General features: G+C 40.4%; 1 protein-coding gene across 3 annotated transcripts in view; it reads right to left on the bottom strand.

The window, feature by feature from the left end:
• Positions 1-20554, bottom strand: part of TMEM71 (transmembrane protein 71) — a 38123-nt gene that overhangs the window by 12903 nt on the left and 4666 nt on the right. For all 3 annotated transcript variants that reach the window (XM_045560874.1, XM_045560873.1, XM_045560875.1), the window contains exons 4-6: positions 17483-17695; positions 15107-15279; positions 1363-1551 (exon numbers count right to left, since the gene is read on the bottom strand). In XM_045560874.1, coding sequence (XP_045416830.1) covers positions 1363-1551; positions 15107-15279; positions 17483-17695 — 575 coding nt within the window. The remainder of the gene's footprint in view (positions 1-1362; positions 1552-15106; positions 15280-17482; positions 17696-20554) is intronic.

The raw sequence follows: 20554 nt of genomic DNA, 5'->3' as shown, positions 1-20554 counted from the left end.
GAAAAGAGCGTGTATTTCTTCTTACAAAACTCTTTGCAAAGAGTACAAAGGCTTACTTGACCTGTCTGCATTTCAGTATTCTTCTCTGTAAAACAGAGGTAGCACACTTATTAACTGTTCCACCAATAATCTGCTCTGTGTCTATGTGGCAGTTTGGAATTCACAGATGACTGCCCTATAGTGCCCATTTTTAGGGAGCTCATGGCCTGATGGGAGAGACATGGAGGTAAACATGCAACAGCAGTGCAGACAGTGGGTGTGAGAGACAGAAGCCCTGAGAGCCAGAGAACACCAGGAAGGGTGGGCTCCCTGGAGGAGGTGGCTGTCAAGCCATCATAGGCGTTGATAACCCAGAAACTATCTAAACAATAAAATCTGCTTTCTCTGTCATCCCAACACCTGGAAAGGGAACTAAAAACAAAACAAAACAAAAATCAACCTTTAACATTTATCTAGTAGCTATACTGGGGGAAAAAATGATACAGAGAATATTGGTCTTTGGGGGTAGAAGAGTGATGGCCAGTGAAGTGAATATTCATGACGTTGTGAAGGCAAATAAATAGAGAAGATTATTTTTCCATTTAACCTCAATCTCATGTAATAATAGCTTCACATTTCCTGAGTATTCAGTAGACATGACGCAGTATGCTAACTGCTTTACATGAGTTATTTTTGTCATTACAAGACAGAAGCTATGAAGATCTCCATGTAGAGATGAAAATGTTAAGTTTGAGAGAGTTTGGTAAACTGCTTTTGAGTTACAGCTATTGAGTGGGGAGATGGGCTTTGAATCTCAGATGATGACAAGCTGATGACAGAACTTCGACCTGATGCAACATCACGTCCGAACACGATTAACCTAATGTCAGCAAGCTAGAGATTATGGGCTATGCTTGTTGAACGCATTCCAGATTTACTCCTCACAGGAAATACCAATATCTTTATATCTTTTGACTTTTCCTTGCCAGAGGCATAGCATTAAAGGATGTTCTTTTCTTCTTTGCCTTCTTTCTTTTTCTTCTTCTTATGTAGTATGTGAAACACACAGCTAAATATTAAGAGCAAAATAGTAGACACCTACGTACCCTCTACTCTGCTTTATTAAAGCCTAACATTTTACCAAATGTTTTCAGGGCTTCTAAAAAATACAACACCACAGACCCAGTGCACAGATGACACCCAAAGGCAGTCATCTCCGCTGTGAAGGTGGCACATGGGGTCTGGCAGAGGCCCCGTGTCCTCCCCTCCTCACACAGGTTCATGCCAGTTCCTAAGAGCACATTAGTCATCCTCGGGCCCTGAAAGGAAGGATTCTTTGGGTGTAGCAAAGATTAAAGAACAAAACAAAAAACCTGGACTCACTTGAATGATCCCAAATGTTCTCTTGGAAATGTTCAGATGCCACCAACTCAGACTGAAGCGAGGAATCGTGGGACTTTTCCCTGGGAGGCTGAGATACGATGTGGCTGGAGGAGAAGGTTACCGCAGTCTCTGCATTCGGCATTTCTGGCTCCCAGGCATCAGTCAGAGAAAGACAGTCAACATCACCTCCTGGAAAAGTAGAAGGATTCATAATGTGTGTGTGTGCGCACACGCTTATACACACTCACATGCATGCACGGTGTTCGGTGACTGTTCAATGCATGGTCCCTAATAACCACAACAACAGTAACACTGATACACTATTGGAGGAGGATGGGAGAAAGATGTCTGGCTGAGATGACATTTCAATTGTCCTTGTCTTTAAAGGTTGAAGAGAAGTATTTTCAATGCAGAAATAGAGGCCAGAGGCATCCCCAAGTGATGTTGGGGTTGTCTGAATGGATTTAAAGGATGCGTAGTGGGTATATGAGCCTCATTTCTTTATAGCACCAAACCTTAGAGCAGAGTCAATTCCTTCTTCTACTTCTGATTCATTTATTCATTCATTCAATATTTATTGAATGTGACAATGTATCAGAAACTGATCTAGCTGCTGGGATACAATGGCAGATTAGACCGAGGTCTCTGCTTTCCTGTGGTTTACATTCTGGTGGGGGTGGGGCAGGGGAGAAAATATCTTGTAATCAGTGTCATGAAGGAAATTCTTCCTCTATGCTAGACAAAATATAGCAAGCATCCATTTACGTATTTTTTTCATTCAAAGAGGCTATTTTATACATACATAGTTTCAAGAACATGGGCCCATTTTCTTCTATGATGGCTCATACACAAATAATTTTACCGGCCCTAAAATTAACCTGACATTCTCTCCAGACAAAAGTTGAGTTCATCTCAAAAGCATGCATGCAACATCAAGTTTTAAACATGCTAAGATAACTCCTAGTGAAAATTGACGTCTTCAATGTGAGGTCACCAAAGAATGATAATTAATCCTTGATTCTTGACTTGAGTCAGGAATGAAAGGGTCCAAAACTCCCCAAGCCAAAGCTTCCTTGGAAAGGACGAATTGTTAAAAATGCCTTTCAACCACAGGGAAAGTTAAGCACTGTACCTTTGACTCAACCACTGGTAGTCTCCCATTTGGTTCATCTGGAATAAACATGCCTACAAATTCTCTTGGTTCTCTTTGGTGATCTGTGTGATATCCACCCAAGGTGTAACTTTGCTCCTGTGCCCTTTGGTAAGAATTTGAGCCAGTTCAGAGCTCACTGACTTGGAGGCAAAGCTACTCGGAAAGAGTAGCTAGAAATCCTGCCTTGGGATATAGGTGTCTAACAGACGGCACATACCCATCAAAGGGTTTTTAACTCTGTGGCTGAGCTCAAAAGAAAGGGCTAGTCCCAGAGGCCATGGCTAGGAAACCTAGAACTTTAAACATGAACTGTAGCTAGGGCTGCTCTGATGGGTGGAGAGGGGGACTTAGAGAAGCCATAGTAACCAGAGGGCTGTGGTTTAAATAGCACTATAGGGAAAGAGAAAAGGCCTTGGTCTCAAGAGAGGAAGAAAGTTGAAACTGAATCCCTGCAGGGATTCAAAATGTTATTTCCCTAATGAAAAGACAGGCTAGGGGGAAAAAAATCTGCTATTTCCGGGAGAGGGCATGAAAGCTTATCTGTTTTGGCTTAGGCAGTGAGTGGGAGGAAAAGTTCTCCTCTAACATTTTATAAGTAAGTTTTAAGTTAAAATGTATACTAATCTGAAAACTTAATATTTTAAAAAGTCTCGGGCTGGTACTAGCCCTGTGCTGTCTGCCGGAAGCCAATGTAAAAAGCTCAGTACAGAAACACATTCTTAGCCCAATCTGCACAGATTTCCTCAGATAAAGCCCAAGGGACATGAGCTCACCTTACACAGCTGTAAATTACGCAGGGAGATGACCTTCCAACGGTACGGAGAATAAATATGGTGTTTGCGGAAAGGATGATCCTTCCCTGGGAGATGATACAGTGGCCATGAGGGTACTGCCTGGCTTTAAGCATTGAGTAGTGAGTATAGTGTTTGGGGAAATTTCTCTAATTTGCTTTACTTTGGGGTAACTATGAAAGGGATCTGTAAACTTTAATTTTTTTCCGCCCATATTATCCCCTTGTTTTTACTTTCTATGTCCCATATGAGTCTTACCTTCATGACTAAGGAAAATACTCAAATCAACTGGACAAATATTTACCAGACTCATACACTGTAGGACACTTAGCTAGATGGGAGGGATACATGAAAGATTAAGACACCAACAGTTCCTCAAATGAAGTTAAATCCTAGCGGGGGGTGTGTGTAGGGGGGTGGGTGTTTGTGCATGCACACGAGCCACCAGCAGGAGGCAGTAAGGAGGACACTGCTCATGGATACGGAATACATGTAAACAGATATCATGTGTTAAAAAGAGATAAAATGTAGTTTGGTGGAAACTTTGAAGACTTAGGCTTCAAAAAGATTGGAACATGAATCCTTGTAATAGTAATGCAGGCAATTTGCTGCATTTTTCTGGCCCTGAGTTTCTTCATCTGTAAAATAGGACAATGGTGTCTACTGTCATAGTGTTGTGATAATTGCAAGCAACAAGGAAAAAATGCAAACATCCTGACACATAGTAAAGAAGGAGGGAACTGGGATGTCTATCATGAACAGGAATTATAATAGATATACTCCCTAGTTCTATGACCAAATGGATAGTCAACTTCATGGTGAGGTGGGAGGGTGCCAGCTGTCATCAAGGCATGTTTCAAGGTGGAAGGGATTCTTAAGAATTTAACAACCTATAATAAAAGGAGCTTATTACTTGACCTTGGGAAAGGGAACTTTTTACTTTGAATTGGATATATAGAAAATTGCTATTCCGTGAAGTATTCCTTAATCTGTTTCTAGACATTTCTAGGCACAGTGTTTATCCCACATGGCTGCTTTATTCCCTTGGCTTCACTATGTAACGAGGTCCCTTCCTCTAGACAGTGCCCCAGGGGAGTGAAAGGACTGTGGGCTCTGCCACCTTCCCCTTTGCAGAGCTGAATACACATAGCAACAGGGTCTCCGGGAAAGACAAACTTGACCTGTGGTGGGGAATAGTCACAGCTCCTGAGGGTTTAGAGACAAAGACAAAAGAGCAGAGGAGAAGAAAAGAAGGAGTCAATGTTATTTTTACTGTTTAAGAGAAATTTCAAGAGAAAGAAGCAGGAGAATCTTAGCAGCCCCAGTTGATAAATAGCAAGACTTCCTCTGCTTTAATTTCTGTCACAGGATGTCTGGAGCATAAAATGATTAAGGAAAGGTACCAGCTGGGAGGAATGACTGAGGCAGCCCACAGGTAACATCCCCAGAGAAGACCCCATGCCAGAGGATGTGGGGAAATGGAGCAAGAGTAGAGGAGTATACAAAATCTGCCTGGCTTATATCCATTAATATATCTATTAATATATCTATTAATATTTATCCATTTAATGCAGAGTTATTGTATATACCGCACACATTGCATTGTGCAAGGAGCTGGAAGAACTGAGTCAAATTAGATACTGCTGTGCCCTACTCGTGGTCTGAAGAGGGACAGACATGCAAGTGAGCAACTGGAATACAGTGAGGTCATTGCGGTGATCAAGGCTGGCATGAGTTGCCTAGTGGGAGTCTAGGAAGGAGGTTGAGTCTGTCTGAGGGAATCCAGGGAAGCTTTCCAGAGGAGGCAGTACTTAAGTAAGAACCTGAAGGGTGAGTAGTTCTTCCAGAGAGGCAGCAGGAAGAGGAGAGGCCAGGCAGTGGCAAGAGGAGGATGGGGAGGAAGAGAACGAGGAGAGGGGGAGCGAGTTCTCCAATATGGCTAGACAGGAGCGTGTGTTGGGGAGTCCCAAGAGATGATTGTGGCTGAAATATTGGAAAGAGGCCAAATCATGAAAGGCTTTATGTCACACTCTGGAGCTAAGATTTGTGGGCAATGTGGAGTCATTAAAGAATTTTGACCATGAATGTCACATGAGAAGCTTTGTGTGCTAAAATTCTCACTCTACAGTGAGAGCTTTGAGAAATTCCCAGTTCTCCATTTCAGGAGCTGAGCAGCTGTGGAACTCCAAGCGACACTTGGGGTCTTTATTAACAGTGGCTCTTAATGGGGGCAGGATTCTCCTTCCAGGGGAAATTTGGCAATATCTGGAGACATATTTGGTTGTCACAACTTGGGGTGGAGGGAGGGGTACTGCGGGCATCTAGTGAACAGAGGCCAGGGATGCTACTAAACATCCTCTAATGTACAAGAGAGTTGCCACAACGAAAAATCATCTGGCCCAAAATATCGATAATGCTGAGGTTGAGAAACCTTGTCATTGAGAGAGCAGACCGAAATGTACACAGTGTCTTGATCACTGGACTTCTTTCAACGACTCTGGTAAGTGTTTAAAGTAGGGATCATGTGTCTGCATTTTCCTGGCTGCGTTTACTCTTGTCAAAACACCTGCCTTCTGCCTTCATAGGACATATTGCAATTTATGATTTTATAATTATTACATAAACACAGACTATAGAATATGTAATTTATATGATTTTTGCTTAATGTCACCTCCCTGACTTGACTAAGAGCTCCATGAGGAAAAGGTCACCTCATCTGTCCCAGACACCAGCAGTTAGTACCCAGCTCATAGTTAGCACTCAATAAGTCTCATTGTGTTAATGAGTGGAGAGTTCCAGGGAAGGGTGGGAGGTTGACACATGTGACATTGCTATACACAAAATCTAAGCTGGACCTGTCATAACAGGGCTCCAGTAACCATAGAGACAGTGGGTCACTTTTCACCCCCATGAAGGCTGGGGCCAACCTAACACTGAGACTTCAGGTGAGGAGTGTGGCCTCCTTGCCCAGGCCAGTGGGCCAACTCCGCCTATGGTCTGAGCCACTGAGCTAGCGCTTTTGGACCGGGGAATTGCAACAGCCCTGCAGGTTTCCTCAGGTCATCCTTCCCTTAACTTTTGGCCACTTGACAAAGCAGTCTGTGGTAGCATTCCTGCTGGTCGCCAGGGAGAAAGGAAGGAGCAGAACGTGAAACATACAGATCCCCCAGGAACGACCAGGCTGCAGAGGACGTCCTGGACCATGTGCATTGCAGCACTGTGCACAAGAGCCACGATGTGGAAACAACCCAAGCGTCCATCTACAGATGAATGGGATAATGAAAATGAGGTATTATATGTACCATGGAATGTTACCCAGTCTTAAGGAAGGAAATAATGTCCTTTGCAACAACATGGATAAACGCGGAGGACAGTGTGCTAAGGGAAACAAGCCAGTCACAGAAGAATACATACTACATGCTTCCACTTCTATGAGGCATCTAAAATAGGCAAACTCATAGAAGCATAGAAAAAAATACTAGTTGCCAAGGTGTGAGGTGCTGAGGGTGGGGAAAATGAGGAGCTGCTGTCCAATGGGTATAGTTTTCAGTAATGCTGGAAGGATGTGTTCTAGAGATTTGCTGTGCAACATAGTGTCCACAGTTAACAATACGGTACTTATTAAGAAGGTAGCTCTCATGTTAAATGTTCTTACAGCACACACACATACACAAAGGGACACAAAGAACCTTTCGGAGGTGTTAGATATGTCTATTACCTTGATTGTGGTGATGCTATCATGCATGAGTGTTTGCTTATGTCCAAACACATCAAATTGTATACATGAAATGTGCAGTTCTTTGTATATCAGTTATGCCTCAGTAGAGCTGTTAAATGAAAAAGGAGGCTAAATGATCAAATTAATGTGGAAGTGAGAAAGAGCATGGAACCTTCATGGCTAATTATTCATTCATGAGTGGCTCTCAGCTATGATCCGGGGAGATGTGGACTAGACTGCAACAACATTTAGAGGATCCCTGTGCTGTTTCCCAAGGCTGCCGGGTTGAACTTAAAGCTTTGCCACTGGGAGTTGGATGAAATAAAAAATGTATCCTATGTGGAATACTGGAATTTTACACAGAATTTTTGAAAGAAAAGATAGCATTCAACAGAGAAGCCACAAAAAAAAAGTGGTTTACAAAAATGATCAAAGAGTTTTTTCATTTCTGAAAAGACCTAATTTGCCTGCAAATCACACTTTTCCAAACTGACATTAATTTTTTCCTCCAACCTTAATACTAAATGAAAGAATTATGATGCAGAAAACATTTTAGCAAATAGCTTTCATTGGGTTCAATTTGAATAGTTAATTTCATTCTGTTTTGCCTGATTTTTTAAATTCAAGGTAGTTGACTTCTATTGGGAAGACTCTGTATCGTCCAAGCACCTCTTCCATATCGTTGCATGTAAAATGTGCATTATTTGTTACAGAGAGAAGCACAAAGTCACATACAGATGTTGCCACCAAAGATATTTATGGACAAGGCATTAGTTCTAGAGAAAACTGAGGCCTTCAAGCTCAGGTGACTTGCCTGGGGTCACTTGCCTTTTCCAGGGCTGCAGAAACAGAACCAGAAAGTCCTGTTCAGTCCTCCCTGTGTGAATGCTCATTCCCTTCCAGTATGATTCACAGGCTCTAGGAACACATCCTGAATTGCAGTATTGGGGTCTGGGGAGCTGCAAAATGCCATGGCTAAAGAATGAATTGCAACTAATGAGGAAAGGTGTCAACACAGCTGGGGAAGGGGTGAACCAAGGACAAACAAAACAGGCAAAAATCCTCTCTTGCCTAAAAATGAAGCAAGAGAAAATCAGGGGAAGTAACGTTTGATTGCATCCATTGCATAGAGAGAAAACAGCAAAACAATTTAATTTTGATTTCTTCTGGAGTCTTCTAACTAGGCATTTCCAGAGAAAAATAAATTGCTGGTAAAAGTCATGGGGCCTTGCTTGAGTAAATCCGGAAAACAAGAAGTCTGGGGAACATTTGATTACCATTGACAGTAGAGATGAGAGATGTTCAAAGTCCTCTGTGCATCCAGGTTGGCTAATTACTGATTTTGGAGGGGGCTGGTTTGATTTGTTATTTTTAGAAAGTATTTGGAAACCATGAGAATTTTAATAAGATACCTAATGCGCATGCAGCATTGCTGTGGCCTAATTGCTATAAAATGGGACATATTTTGAAGAGGCAGCTACGGGAAAATTAGATATTAATTTCCAAAAAAAGTGAAATAACTGCCTTTAGAATAGTGATTCCCAAACTTTAGTCATCCAAGCATCATTTTCTTGATTTTTGCCATATCTTGGAAACTGCTTGCTCTTAGCCATTTAGTATTTTCCTCAACTTGTCTCACTTTAGATTGTTACTTTACAGGTAACTTTGTATCAATCACTTAAATGCCCCAAAGAGAAAGTGAATGTAAAAATAAGTACAATGAAAATGTAATTTTATTTAATTTGGGTGAAATGCTAGTGTAGCAGAAAGCTCTGATACTGTTCTTTGTTAAAAAGAGATTTGTTAAAAGAAAAAGTAGCAAGTATTAGAGAGTCTGAAAGCCCCCAAAGCCTTAAACTTAGCTTATGTTCTTGGTTTTATCAGGATTGCAAGGGAATTGGAAAGGGAGCCACACCTTTTCTCTCATTGTGTGATTCCCTGTTCATTTCTGCTGTGTCCTAGAGGCATTTCCTCGCCCACCCCACACTTTGGTAAACATTGCTTGAGAACTGGGAATAGACTTGACACCTTGCTCCACAAAACCAGTCTGAAATCAATGGATGGAAACGTGAAAGAGCACATGCTAGGTCAGCCGAAGTAAGCCATTTCTGCAAGCAGTATTAACCACTGAGAGGACGAGGCAGCCTCAGAGAGTAGGGACGGGGAGATGTTGGTGACAGGGTATAAAGTCTCAGTCAGACAGAATGAAAAAGTTCTGGAGATCTATTGTATGGCATGGTAACTATAGTTAATGACCATAGATTGTATACTCAAAAATTGCTAAGAGAGTAGTTCCCAGATGTTCTCACCACAAAAAAAAAAATGGTAAATGTGTGAGGTGATGGATATGCCAATTAGCTTGATTTAACCATTTCACAATGTATACATATATCAAAAGATCACATTTTCCACTTTATCAACAATACCTTAATTAAAATTGTTTATAAAAATAATGAGAGTCCAAACTAGGCAAATCCACAGAGACAGAAAATAGATTAATGGTTGTCAGGAGCTGGTGGAAAATAAGGAATGATGGCTAATGAGTATGGGATTTCTCTCCGGAGTGATGAAAATGTTCTGGAATTAGAAAGTAAACTACCTTGTGACTGTACTAAAAATCACTGAATTGTACACATTAAAATGGTAAATTTTATGGAATGTGAACTATATCTCAATTGAAAAGTAATGGGAGCTCCTTATTACTGTCAGTATTTGTGCCAGTCTATCAGGGACAGTGAGAGAGATGTCCTCTCCTTTGCCTTCTGAGTGAAGCTTCCATGCATAACACACTTACCAGAGACTTCTTTAAGGCCACAGAATAATTGGATTGACTTCTTTATCAAGCTATATACCATTAGCCATTTCTGTATATTCTTTTCTTTCATAACACCACACTCTTCTGGTTCCTTGAATGAGAAATTTTCCCCCAAAGAGCCTTCCCCTCCATGTGACCAAGTGGTTAAGAGTGCACACTCAGAGTCTGAGCTTTCAATCCTGGCTATGCTGCTTACTCTAAGTGTGTGGCCTCGTAAAATGTACTTAATGCACCTTAGTTTCCACTTCTGGAAAATGGGTTTGGAGAGAAGTGATGACATGACATGTGGATTTGTGGAAAGTGTGCTGGCCCCTGGCACTCTCTGCTGTTAGGGGTTGAGACTACTGGGGCTTCTGTTCAACCTCCTGAACTCCTTTCTTGACTCTCCTTTCTGCTCATTTCCTTGTTTTCCATAAGTAGACTCCTTTATTCCAAAGAACTCTACTGCTTCTCAGGTTGGCTTCCAAATCGACACCTCTAGATCCTTCCTTACTCCTGAACTGCTTTCTCACATTTCCTAACCTCTATTGGTCATCTATTTCCCATAGGTACCTCAAATTCAACCCATGTGAAATAGAATTCATTGTCTCTTTCTCTGACCCCAACCTGTTCTTCTTCACCTTTTTAGAGCTAATTTACCTCAGCCCCTGTGTTGATATGGCACTTTTTATAAATTATTGCATTTCATCCTGACAACAATTCTATATGCAACTATTTTTCTTCTTTTATATATGAAAAACTGGAGGATCAGAGAGGTTAATTAACGTGCCAAAGAACACTCAAATGTGAAAAGGTGGTTCCAGGACTTAAACGAAGGTTCATCCAGCTCAAAAGCCCATTCTCCTCCCCACTCTGCCATAATATCTTCCAGCCCTTAGTGATTGGCAGAATTTTTCAGGCAGTCTTCCAAATTAAGCACTTCTATTTTCTTTGATCCCCCTCCCCCTTTCTCACTACTCCATTCAATCTATCACCAACCTGTCAATTCCACCTTGAAAAATATTCCTTAAATTTCTCCCTCCCTTTACTTCCAGAGCCACTTCTTTAGGGTGCTTGTTGGTTTTAATTGCCTCTAAGTTTCCATGAACTACTCTTCATTCAGTCCTCACATCATGCTACTGCAAAGGTAATTTGGAAAATCAAAATCAGATTCTGTTATTGCCCTGCTTTAGCTAAACATTTTTGATTGTTTAGATCGTTAGATAAAACCCAAAATCCTCAACGTGGCACAGAAGGCTCTTCAAATATCTCCCGTCTATCCTTCCAGTTCTGTCCCCTCTGTTCCCGTCTCTTTCTCCTTTCCTCATCCTGCTGATACATCCTTGTTATTGTGGGGAACTAAAATACACTCAATTTAATTAATCATATAAGGAATTGTTTCCTCATTTAACAAGCACTTATTGTAGTTTTGAAACTAATCTAGTATTACACACTACCGGAAAAAAAATGTAGTATTTGTGTTTTCTTCCCAGGAAGCAGGTTGATAAAAGTAGCAGACATATAATTAGTACACATTTAAATTATAAGATTATTGCATTATGTGACGCCTTTAACTTGCACTTTGGGGCTGGGCTATGAGACACATGCTGGATTTCTCCTTGGAAAGGAGAACAAAACCCTTCCTGGCAGTAGAGCAAAGTCTGGACTTTCAAATGAGACAGACCTAGGTTGAATTGCAACTCTGCTGTTTATAAACTAAATGAACTTGGGCAACTTACTTAACCCTGAACCTCAGTTTCATCATAATTACAATAAATATAATAATATGATCTACTTCCCAGTAGTTTTGGGGATATTTAAATAAGGTAATGTGTGTAAACAAGGTAACATTTTTAAAAATCAGAATGTAAAGTGTTCAACATATAATAAGCACCCTTGACCTCTCTTTCTCTCACAGCCCACATGGGCAAATCCTGTTGGCTCTACTTTTGAAAGGAATCCAGAATCCTATCACCTCCTACCACCATTCTGCTATCACCTTAGTTTGAGTCACCATTAATCTCCCACCTGAATTATTCCAACAGACTCTAAACCAGTTTCTTGCTTCTGTTCTTGGTACCTGACATCTAATCTGAACCCAGCAGCCAGAGTTATCTTCTCCAAATGTGCATTGAATCATATTTTCCTCAGCTTAAAATCCTCCAATGATTTCTCCTCTCTCTCTGTGCAGAAGGCAAAATCTTTGAAATGGCCCCACAGCTGTCCTTGTCCTTCCCCACTTATACCTTCCCCAACACCCACATCTCTGAGCTGCTTCCCTTGTGGCCTCCTTGCTCTCTCAGCCACATGCAGGCTCCTAGTCCAGAACCTTTGCTCTAGCATTTCCCCTGCCTGGACTGTTCCTCCCCCAGATGTCTGCACAGCTGTGCTGTTCTTGCTTTAAAGTCAAGGCTCAAAAGTCCTTCTCCAGGAAGCCTTCCCTAACCACCTTATTGAAACTTACAATCCCCATCAATTCCCTCTATTGTTCTTCATCCCACTCGTTACTTTTTAACGTGCCATATAATTTATCCATTGTCTATCTCCCCCTAGAAAAGTGCGAGTTCCAAGAGAACAAGTTGTTTTGCCTGTTTTATTCACCACTATGTCCACTGCAAAGAATGGTGACTGGCACAGAGCTCATCCTCAAAAAATCTTCCAAATGAATGAATGAATGAATTCCAGTACAGTGAGCAACATTAGCAAAGCCATGGCTGTGTGGAAGAGCATGGTCCTTTCAAAAAACTGAGAGCAGATCAGTGTGATCAGAGTGAAATGCACATAAGGGAAAGGAAGAAGATGGAGTTGAAGACAAGACCAGCAACATGGGCATTCAACAAGTGCCATGCACAGGGACCCACGCTCAGAAGGGTCTCATGTTTGGTTTAACGCTCTGCTGTCGACACGTGAAATTCTTAAACATTTTTGAACATGGGGTCTTGTAATTTATTTTGCACTGGACATGTAAGCTATGCAGCCAGTTCTGGTTGAAGTAAGAAATATTCAAAGGACTTTGTATGCTTTGTTAAGGAATGACAAGGCCACATTTATGTCTTAGAAAGCCCACCTCCCCCCAGTTTGGAAGATGGGTTGGGGAAGCAGGGAATATCACTCTCGGTCATCTCTGCCTAGCAATCTTACTCATCCTTTAAGACCTCCTCAGATATTGCCTCCCCCTGAAGACTTCCCAGCCTCCTCCAGCTAGAGTTAACACTGCCTCCTCTGAGGAACCCACTGGCATTCTCTTCACCCATTGCTCATAAATCTCTTACAGAGCTTCAGGCATTATACTCAAATTATTTGCAAATATTATTTATCTACCTGTTTTAAACCAGGGCTTCTCAAGGTTAGGGTCATATCTTATTCAGCTTTGAAGAACATGTGATTAGTACAGTGGCTGGCACATAGCATGTGCTCACTGAGTCTGATGAGTGAATGAATAAATGAAAGAATGACTATTAAATGAGTGTGTATTAATAACATGTCAAAGTAAGTAGATCTATTAATATAAACCTACTTTTATTTTAGGCCTGCTGTTGATGAAATGTCAGGTGCTCAAATTTTCCCCATTGATGATAGAAGGAGGAGAAAGAGGAAGAGGAGGTGGCAGAAGCTCACTCAATCTTCTCACTTGCCTCTACCTCCTTCCCAGCAGACATCAAAGAGTCTTCTACAGAACATGTCTTTATTTTTTCACCTCCCACTCTTCACCCTATTCCTGGTTATCTTCTGCCACCTTCACTCCACCATCAGTAATCTCCAGGTCAATGACTCCAGTGAACAAACACTCTCAGTCCCCATCCTACTTACCTTATCAGTGTGATTTGCCACCGTTCAGTGCTACCTCCCTCCTGAGCCACTATTGTTCCTGGACTGTCATTACACAACACTCTTGGTTTTCCACTCACTCTGCAGATGCTTCCTTCCTATCTCTTCTGCAAGCTATTCTGCCCTATTCACTCACTCAATGTTTGAGTCCACAGAGTTCCATTCTAGGCTCTCTCTTCTGCCAACTCTATGCCCTCTTCCTAATCCATCCCATCCACTCCAAGGCTTCAGTGATCACCTAGACTGAGACAACTCCCAGATGAATAACTTTAACTCAGATTCCTCCTCTGAGCTCCAGATTACAAATATCCACACCACCTTGACATTGCCCCTTGGATGTCCCAAAGGAGCTTAAACTCAACGTGCTCCAAACCACACATGCAGTGGTCTTCCCTCACCCAGCAAACCTGCTCACTAGGTTCCTCAGACTCTAGTCTTTTTTGTCTCCACAATCCAGAATGTTCTTGCCTTCCCCCTTTGCCCAGAAAATGCCCCTCTCCTTGTCTAGCTCTCGGCTCCACTGCCACTTCCACAGAGAAGCCTTCCTTGAGTTTCCAAAGGGGTCAAATTCCCTGTTATATACATTTTTTCATGGCACTTACCACAATTATTATATCATGCTTGTACAATTATTTGACCAAAGGCTGAAGCCCACCCCCAGTAAACCTTAAGAACCAGGAAGACAGGAGTTACATTGCTTGCATTCACCTTTGTATCCCCAGACCTAGCACACGCCTGGGAAATGGTAGGTGCCTGGTAAATATCTATTATTTCCATTGCAGTAATACAAATAATTATAACTACAACTTATTGAGCACCAGGCATTGAACTATGCCTGACAGTCATTTTCCTATTTTAATCTTTAAAACATGTTTTGAGTTCCCATCAATGTGTTTATATACATATATGTATATACACATTTATATATATTTATTTTAATATACATCACATAATATGTATTATATATCTAACATATACATATGGTATATTTCAACAGTTTTTAATGTATATTATGCATATAAAATATATATACATATATTTTGTTTTAAAAATGAAGACTTAGCAAAGGTAAGTACTATCCAAGTGTGCCCAGACTGGGAATTAAACCCTGACTCCAGCACACTCTCTCCAATACAGATCTTCTAAATCTGATTCCAGAATCCTCTCTCCAGCTATATCCTGTACAGAGAACATACATTGGAGATGTGCAAATATTTTTCTGGTATAATCAAATTAATAATTTAAACATTTAAATTAGGGTAATTTGCATGACATGGACACATATCCACTTTGATCACACAAGTAGTGTGGGAAGAACTTTAGGTGAATTTTAAAAACATGGCCCATCTCTGTCTCAAAATAGCTGTCATCTCTGGATTTAACATTGGTCCAGAACCACATGGTTGTCACTGCCCATTTGGAAATGACATTTCACTATGGAAAGGAAGGCTCAAACTCACCATTTCCATTGCAGTGGTCTCTATCCACACTTCTGACCCCTTCCAACCAGACATCTTCACTTGGGGAAGAGTCAACATCACCAAAGAAACTCCCATGCAGCCAGGATTGAGAGGCACTGGGGTTGAAGAGAGAAGGAAGAGAATGGCGGATTCTCTTTTTCTTTCTAAATATCCTGGAGAGAAGTGAAAGCACAGTGAACAATGAATTGCAGTTACCTCAGGTTCAAAACAGAACCTAGCAAAAGTGACTTGGTGCACAGAGTACATCTCTACAATCCAAGTCCATTGACTCCATTAATTCTACAGACATTTCTCAAAATCCTCCTGTGTGCAAGGTCCTTGGATTAATGTCAAGAATACTGAGATTTATAAAAGACGAAACTTTTGTGTGCAAAAAGTTCACAAACTATTATGGGAAAAAGACAAGAATAATGCCGATACAAGTTAATGCTTTCATAGAGCTTATTCTGTGCCAGGCATTCTTCTTAGTGCTTTACATGGATTAATTCACATTATTCTATCAAAACAGCTCTATAAGATAGATACTATTATTCCTTCATTATTCAGATCAGGAAACAGGCACTGAGAGGTTAAGTTACTTGGCTGAGGTCATGCAGCTAGTAAGTGACATAGCTAGGCTACAAACCCAGAGGGGGAATGGGACCCTAGAGTTCTGATTTGGCTCCTTCCAATTTCTTTTTTGCTTTCTAATCTCAAAAAATCTTTAGATGGGACCCATTTTTTTCTTCAGTTAATAATGTAAGAAAGACTGCATTGATGTGGTTAAATTTCTAAGACACTCGGTTCTTTAGAGATGGACCGAATGGCTGGTATCATCACTCACAAAAGTGTCTTGAACTTGATGGAGCATATGCTGAGAAATAAAGTTTATATTTTTTATTTTTATCTTTTAATTCCATTTTTCCACAAACTTTCTGAAGTCCCCTAGTATAAGTCTGGGGATCACCAATGTGGTAAATTGAATTATTGTTCAGGAAATATGCATCAGCAGGGTTAGAGAGTATTTTCTTTACCCGTACTTCAGCTTGCCCATGTGACGTGAACTGACCAGTGGGAAGTTAGCAGATTGATATACACACACACACACACACACACACACACACAGACTTGCCATGTACTTGCTGTTGGGGCATGTATTCTTGCATTTATGTGATTACAGTGGGAAAAACATTTTTCGTGTTCGCTGGTCCCAAGAAAAAGACTTACATGGGACATACTTCATTTAGGGACATTTAGCCAAGCTCAGCCTAGTCCGGACTAGATAAACCTACCCCAATTGACTTCCAAACATGTGTGCATTCATTGCTATATGTCACCGAAAGTTTGTAGTTATTTGTTACACAGCATTATTATGTTAATAGCTGACAGACTGATATAGTCAGCATGTGGGTGATTTTCAAGCAAAAGAAAATGAATATGATTGCCCAAATTCACTGATCTAAACTGAACACATTCATCTCCTTTCCTCCAAGCATGTTCCTCCCCTATTTCTGATCTTATTAAATGGTCCTGCTAGACATCCAGTTGACAAAGCCAGAGTCCCAGGTTTCATGCAAGTGTCCTTCCTTTGCTGACCTCCCACATTCAAACAATGACCAAGTCCTATATCTTTACTGTCCCTTTCATCCATTTCCCTAACTCTTTTATCCTTGCTACTGACTTTCTTTCAAGCCATGGATGGAAAGCCTTCAGTTTTCCCATTCTTTTCACCCTCTACTCACAAATCCACATTTCCAACAATCCATCATCTACATTGCAATTACTATTATCTTTATAAGACTAAATCTGATAATTTATCAGTGGCTCCTCCTTATCTACAGAATAATACCCAAACTCCTTAGCCTGAAATTTAACCCCCTCCATCCAGCCCCTGCCTTTGATCTCAGTCTTCTTTCTCACAGAGCACCCCTTCCCACCCTAAGTTGTATCCCTACCAAACTAATTGTCATTCCCCATGTTGTATCAGAGTCTCTCAGAACCCCATGCCTGTGGCCTCTCTCCTGAAGACCTCTTTCCTACTTTTATTTTAACTAACATCCTACATTTTTCAAGATTCAAATCAGTCATCACCATTTGTAGGAAGCTTATTTTTACCTATTCCTCAAGTAAAACAGGCCTCCCTTCCTTCCCCCCCCAACCATAGCATCTATGCAGATTTCTATCCCAGCACCCTAATCATTGCATTAATTTTGTTTGTTTTCATATTTCTATCCCTTCCCCTTATTTCCCTTTGTATTTCCAGTCTGAAGCAATAATGGCCTCCCTATAAATGATTGTTAAATGAATAGATGAATGAATGAATAACTAATGGATGGATTGGACTTGAGATTCGTTTATGTAATATCCTCTACTCACCTGACTAAGTTCTCCTTGTACATAACCCGGGTCTGGGATGGGTTCAGAGTTATGTTGCCATCTTTGTCGCAGAGGAAACTATCTTCTGTCCAAATGTAGTAGCCGTTGGTGAGCAGTCTGGGACTTCGGCGACAGGTATAGTGAGAGCCTGTCAGGGGATCTATGGAGCAACATTCAAAGGAACTGTCACCATCCAGGAAATCACAGGCAAAACTAAAGAAGGAAAAAGGAAACTCCTTTAAATCTCTACCCAGTACATACAGTCACACGAAAACCACATCTCTCCTTACTGTGAAGGAAAACAACCACTTTGCATTCATGACTATCAATTACTTCTGCCACCATTAAGAATGTCACTCTTAACCTTCTGGGCTTCATCTCCTCACTTGTGAAAGCACTGAACTAGAGGACTTTTAGTGCTTCTTTCTGTTTAAAACTTTGACAAAAACACTATGGTTAATCAGTTTCACCATATGATGAACCCACACTCTTGACATTAGTCTATTTTCTTGGATGGAAAAATTGTAAAGCAGCCTTTCTGAGATGTTGGAATCTCATAATCCCCTCCACCCTTTTACTGTGAATAGCCCTCCAATTTCTATCTCTTCATTCTTGTCACTGTAATAGAGAAATTATAACTATACTGTCACCAGAAATATCTAAGGTATTGGGGGAACAACATGTAGTCAAAGAGATCTTTTTACCCTTTGCAAATTTCCTTCTAGGTTGGCTAAACAAATAGTCTCCTTTCCTGATTTGGTATCCAGGAAAGTCTTATAATTCCTTGAGTAAATCTGTATGTGTCTTAGATTCAAAAAGCAATCACATTGAGTTGGGTGTTGTGGCATGTGCATGCAGTCCCATTTACTCAGGAAGTTGAAGCAGGAGAGCTGCTTGAGCCCAGGAGGTTTGAGGCTGCAGTGTCCTATGATCATGCCTATGAATAGCCACTGCACTCTAGCCTGGGCAACAGAGCAAGATCCCATCTCTAAAAAAATCACATACCCCTATAATTGAAAGGCAACTAAAATTATTATGAAGATATTTCAGAAATTTAAAATTTCTTGAGATGAGGTTGGTCAAAGCCTGGTGACAACAGTAATAGAACTGTATTGGAAAAAAGAATATGTTATTTCCTCAGGCAAAATGACTTGCTTTTCCCTCTCTTCTCCTACAAAAATTATTTTTCTTTGCCCTACACCCTAACTATCACTGTGATTTGTGTGTATGTATGTCTGCCTCAATAATTATTTTATACATTTCTGGAGGGCAGGGCTGTGAGACTAATAAATGTTCAATACATAAATAAATTCAATAGTAGTTGCTGCATTAAATCATATGACAGGCTATGAAAATCTGGTCTTTAAAAAATAGTGTGTGAATATATTTAAATTCTTGGGGTGTTTTTTTTTTGTCAATCAATCAATACCACTGGTACTGTAATATCTCTCATATGCTCTTTACCTTGATATTTTCAAAGAAATTCTGCATACATTTATCCTATGCAATTATATAAATCAGGAGCATATGTTTCCAGAGAATCATAGATTCTAAGAATCAGAGGAATTTTAATGGTCATGTCTCCAAACCCACCCAATTGTGCTTGTCCCATCTGCTGTATTTCCGACAAACACTGTCCCATCTCTGCTTGTACACCTTCAGTGATAAGGACCACACACATACTAAGCCACCCTACCCTTCACTGAGTATGGACTGTGGTGTAGTGGAAAAAACATGGAATTTAGAGTCATTTCACCCTAAGCCTATAATTTCAACTCTGTCATTGATTAGGTGAGTTAACTTAATCCAGTCATTTAGACTCTCTGGTTGTATTTTTATCTGTGAAATGATAAAATACAATCATCTCCCTTTATGGTGTTGTCTTGACAATCAAACAAGAAAATGAATAGAATGTGCTTAGCATATAGTATGTGCTTAATAAATGATTACTTCCTTCCATCCCTTCTTTCCCTTCCTTTTCTGACCCTTCCATTTTGCATTTGAGAGTTATTCAGCTATCTGAGGAGACATTTCACATCCTCTCTGGGTCTTCTCTTACCAATACTGAAAGTCTTCCAGTTCATCTAACTCACCCTTGTATGACACAATGTGGTTTTGATCCCTTCACTATTATAGTGTGACTACTCTTCTCTGAGGATTTTCCAGTTTTTAAAACACCCCTTAATATGTCATGGCAAGTATAGAGCCCAAGCTCTTAGGTGTGTGTCTGTCAAGAGGAGATTGGGACTATCACCTCCTTCATTATAGAATCCATGTCTTTAGGGATGATGCTTAAATCATGTCAGCTTGATTCTTTTCTCTTTTTCCTCCCAGTCACCAACATGTTGTTACAGTACTGAATTGATTGCCAATTTTTAGTCTTTTACCCACATATTTAGTCATACTTTCCCTCTTCTGGACTTTTGAACCAATTTTATCTTAGAAAGTCAATGTATAATAAAGACTTTGCACCTAGATAGAGCTAGGTTTATACCCTGGGTTTCAATTCTGGTTCTACCTCTTGCTAAGCGTTTATTCTCTCCAAGGCTTAGTTTCTTATAAATGGGAATCAGTACAATAAGTATTATCCAAAACCAGTCTCATAGGGTTGATGTAAATAATAAATGTCATAATTTCATGGAAGGTTATTAACGTGTATGCCTTTCATAGCCTACATGCTATAAGCTAAATCTGTTGGCTACAATTTGAACGAGCCCATAGGATTGCACTCTTAGAATTTTGAGGAATTTTATTTACATTATATGAAATTTTTAATATCTTTACATGATGTCATCCAAAAATGTTATCACTGGAAGCTATGTTTTCTTAATTTAAGTCATTGATGAAAATATTGAATAGTACAAGTAGAGATCTGAGATTTGGGCAACATCAGAAGAGACTACTTTCCAGACATGTACTGACCTACTTTATCAGCACATTTTGGTTATTGTTACCCTACTAACAGATAAGAAAATGGAGATTCCAGTAGGATGTTAATTGCTCAAGATCTCAAGGCTTATGAATGGGAGATGCAAGGTGAGAATCCAAATCTTCTGTCTTCTACTCTAGTAC

The sequence above is a fragment of the Lemur catta genome, chromosome 9 (genome assembly GCF_020740605.2).
Source record: "Lemur catta isolate mLemCat1 chromosome 9, mLemCat1.pri, whole genome shotgun sequence".
Lineage (NCBI taxonomy): Eukaryota > Metazoa > Chordata > Mammalia > Primates > Lemuridae > Lemur > Lemur catta.
This window is presented reverse-complemented; position numbering and strand designations above follow the sequence as displayed.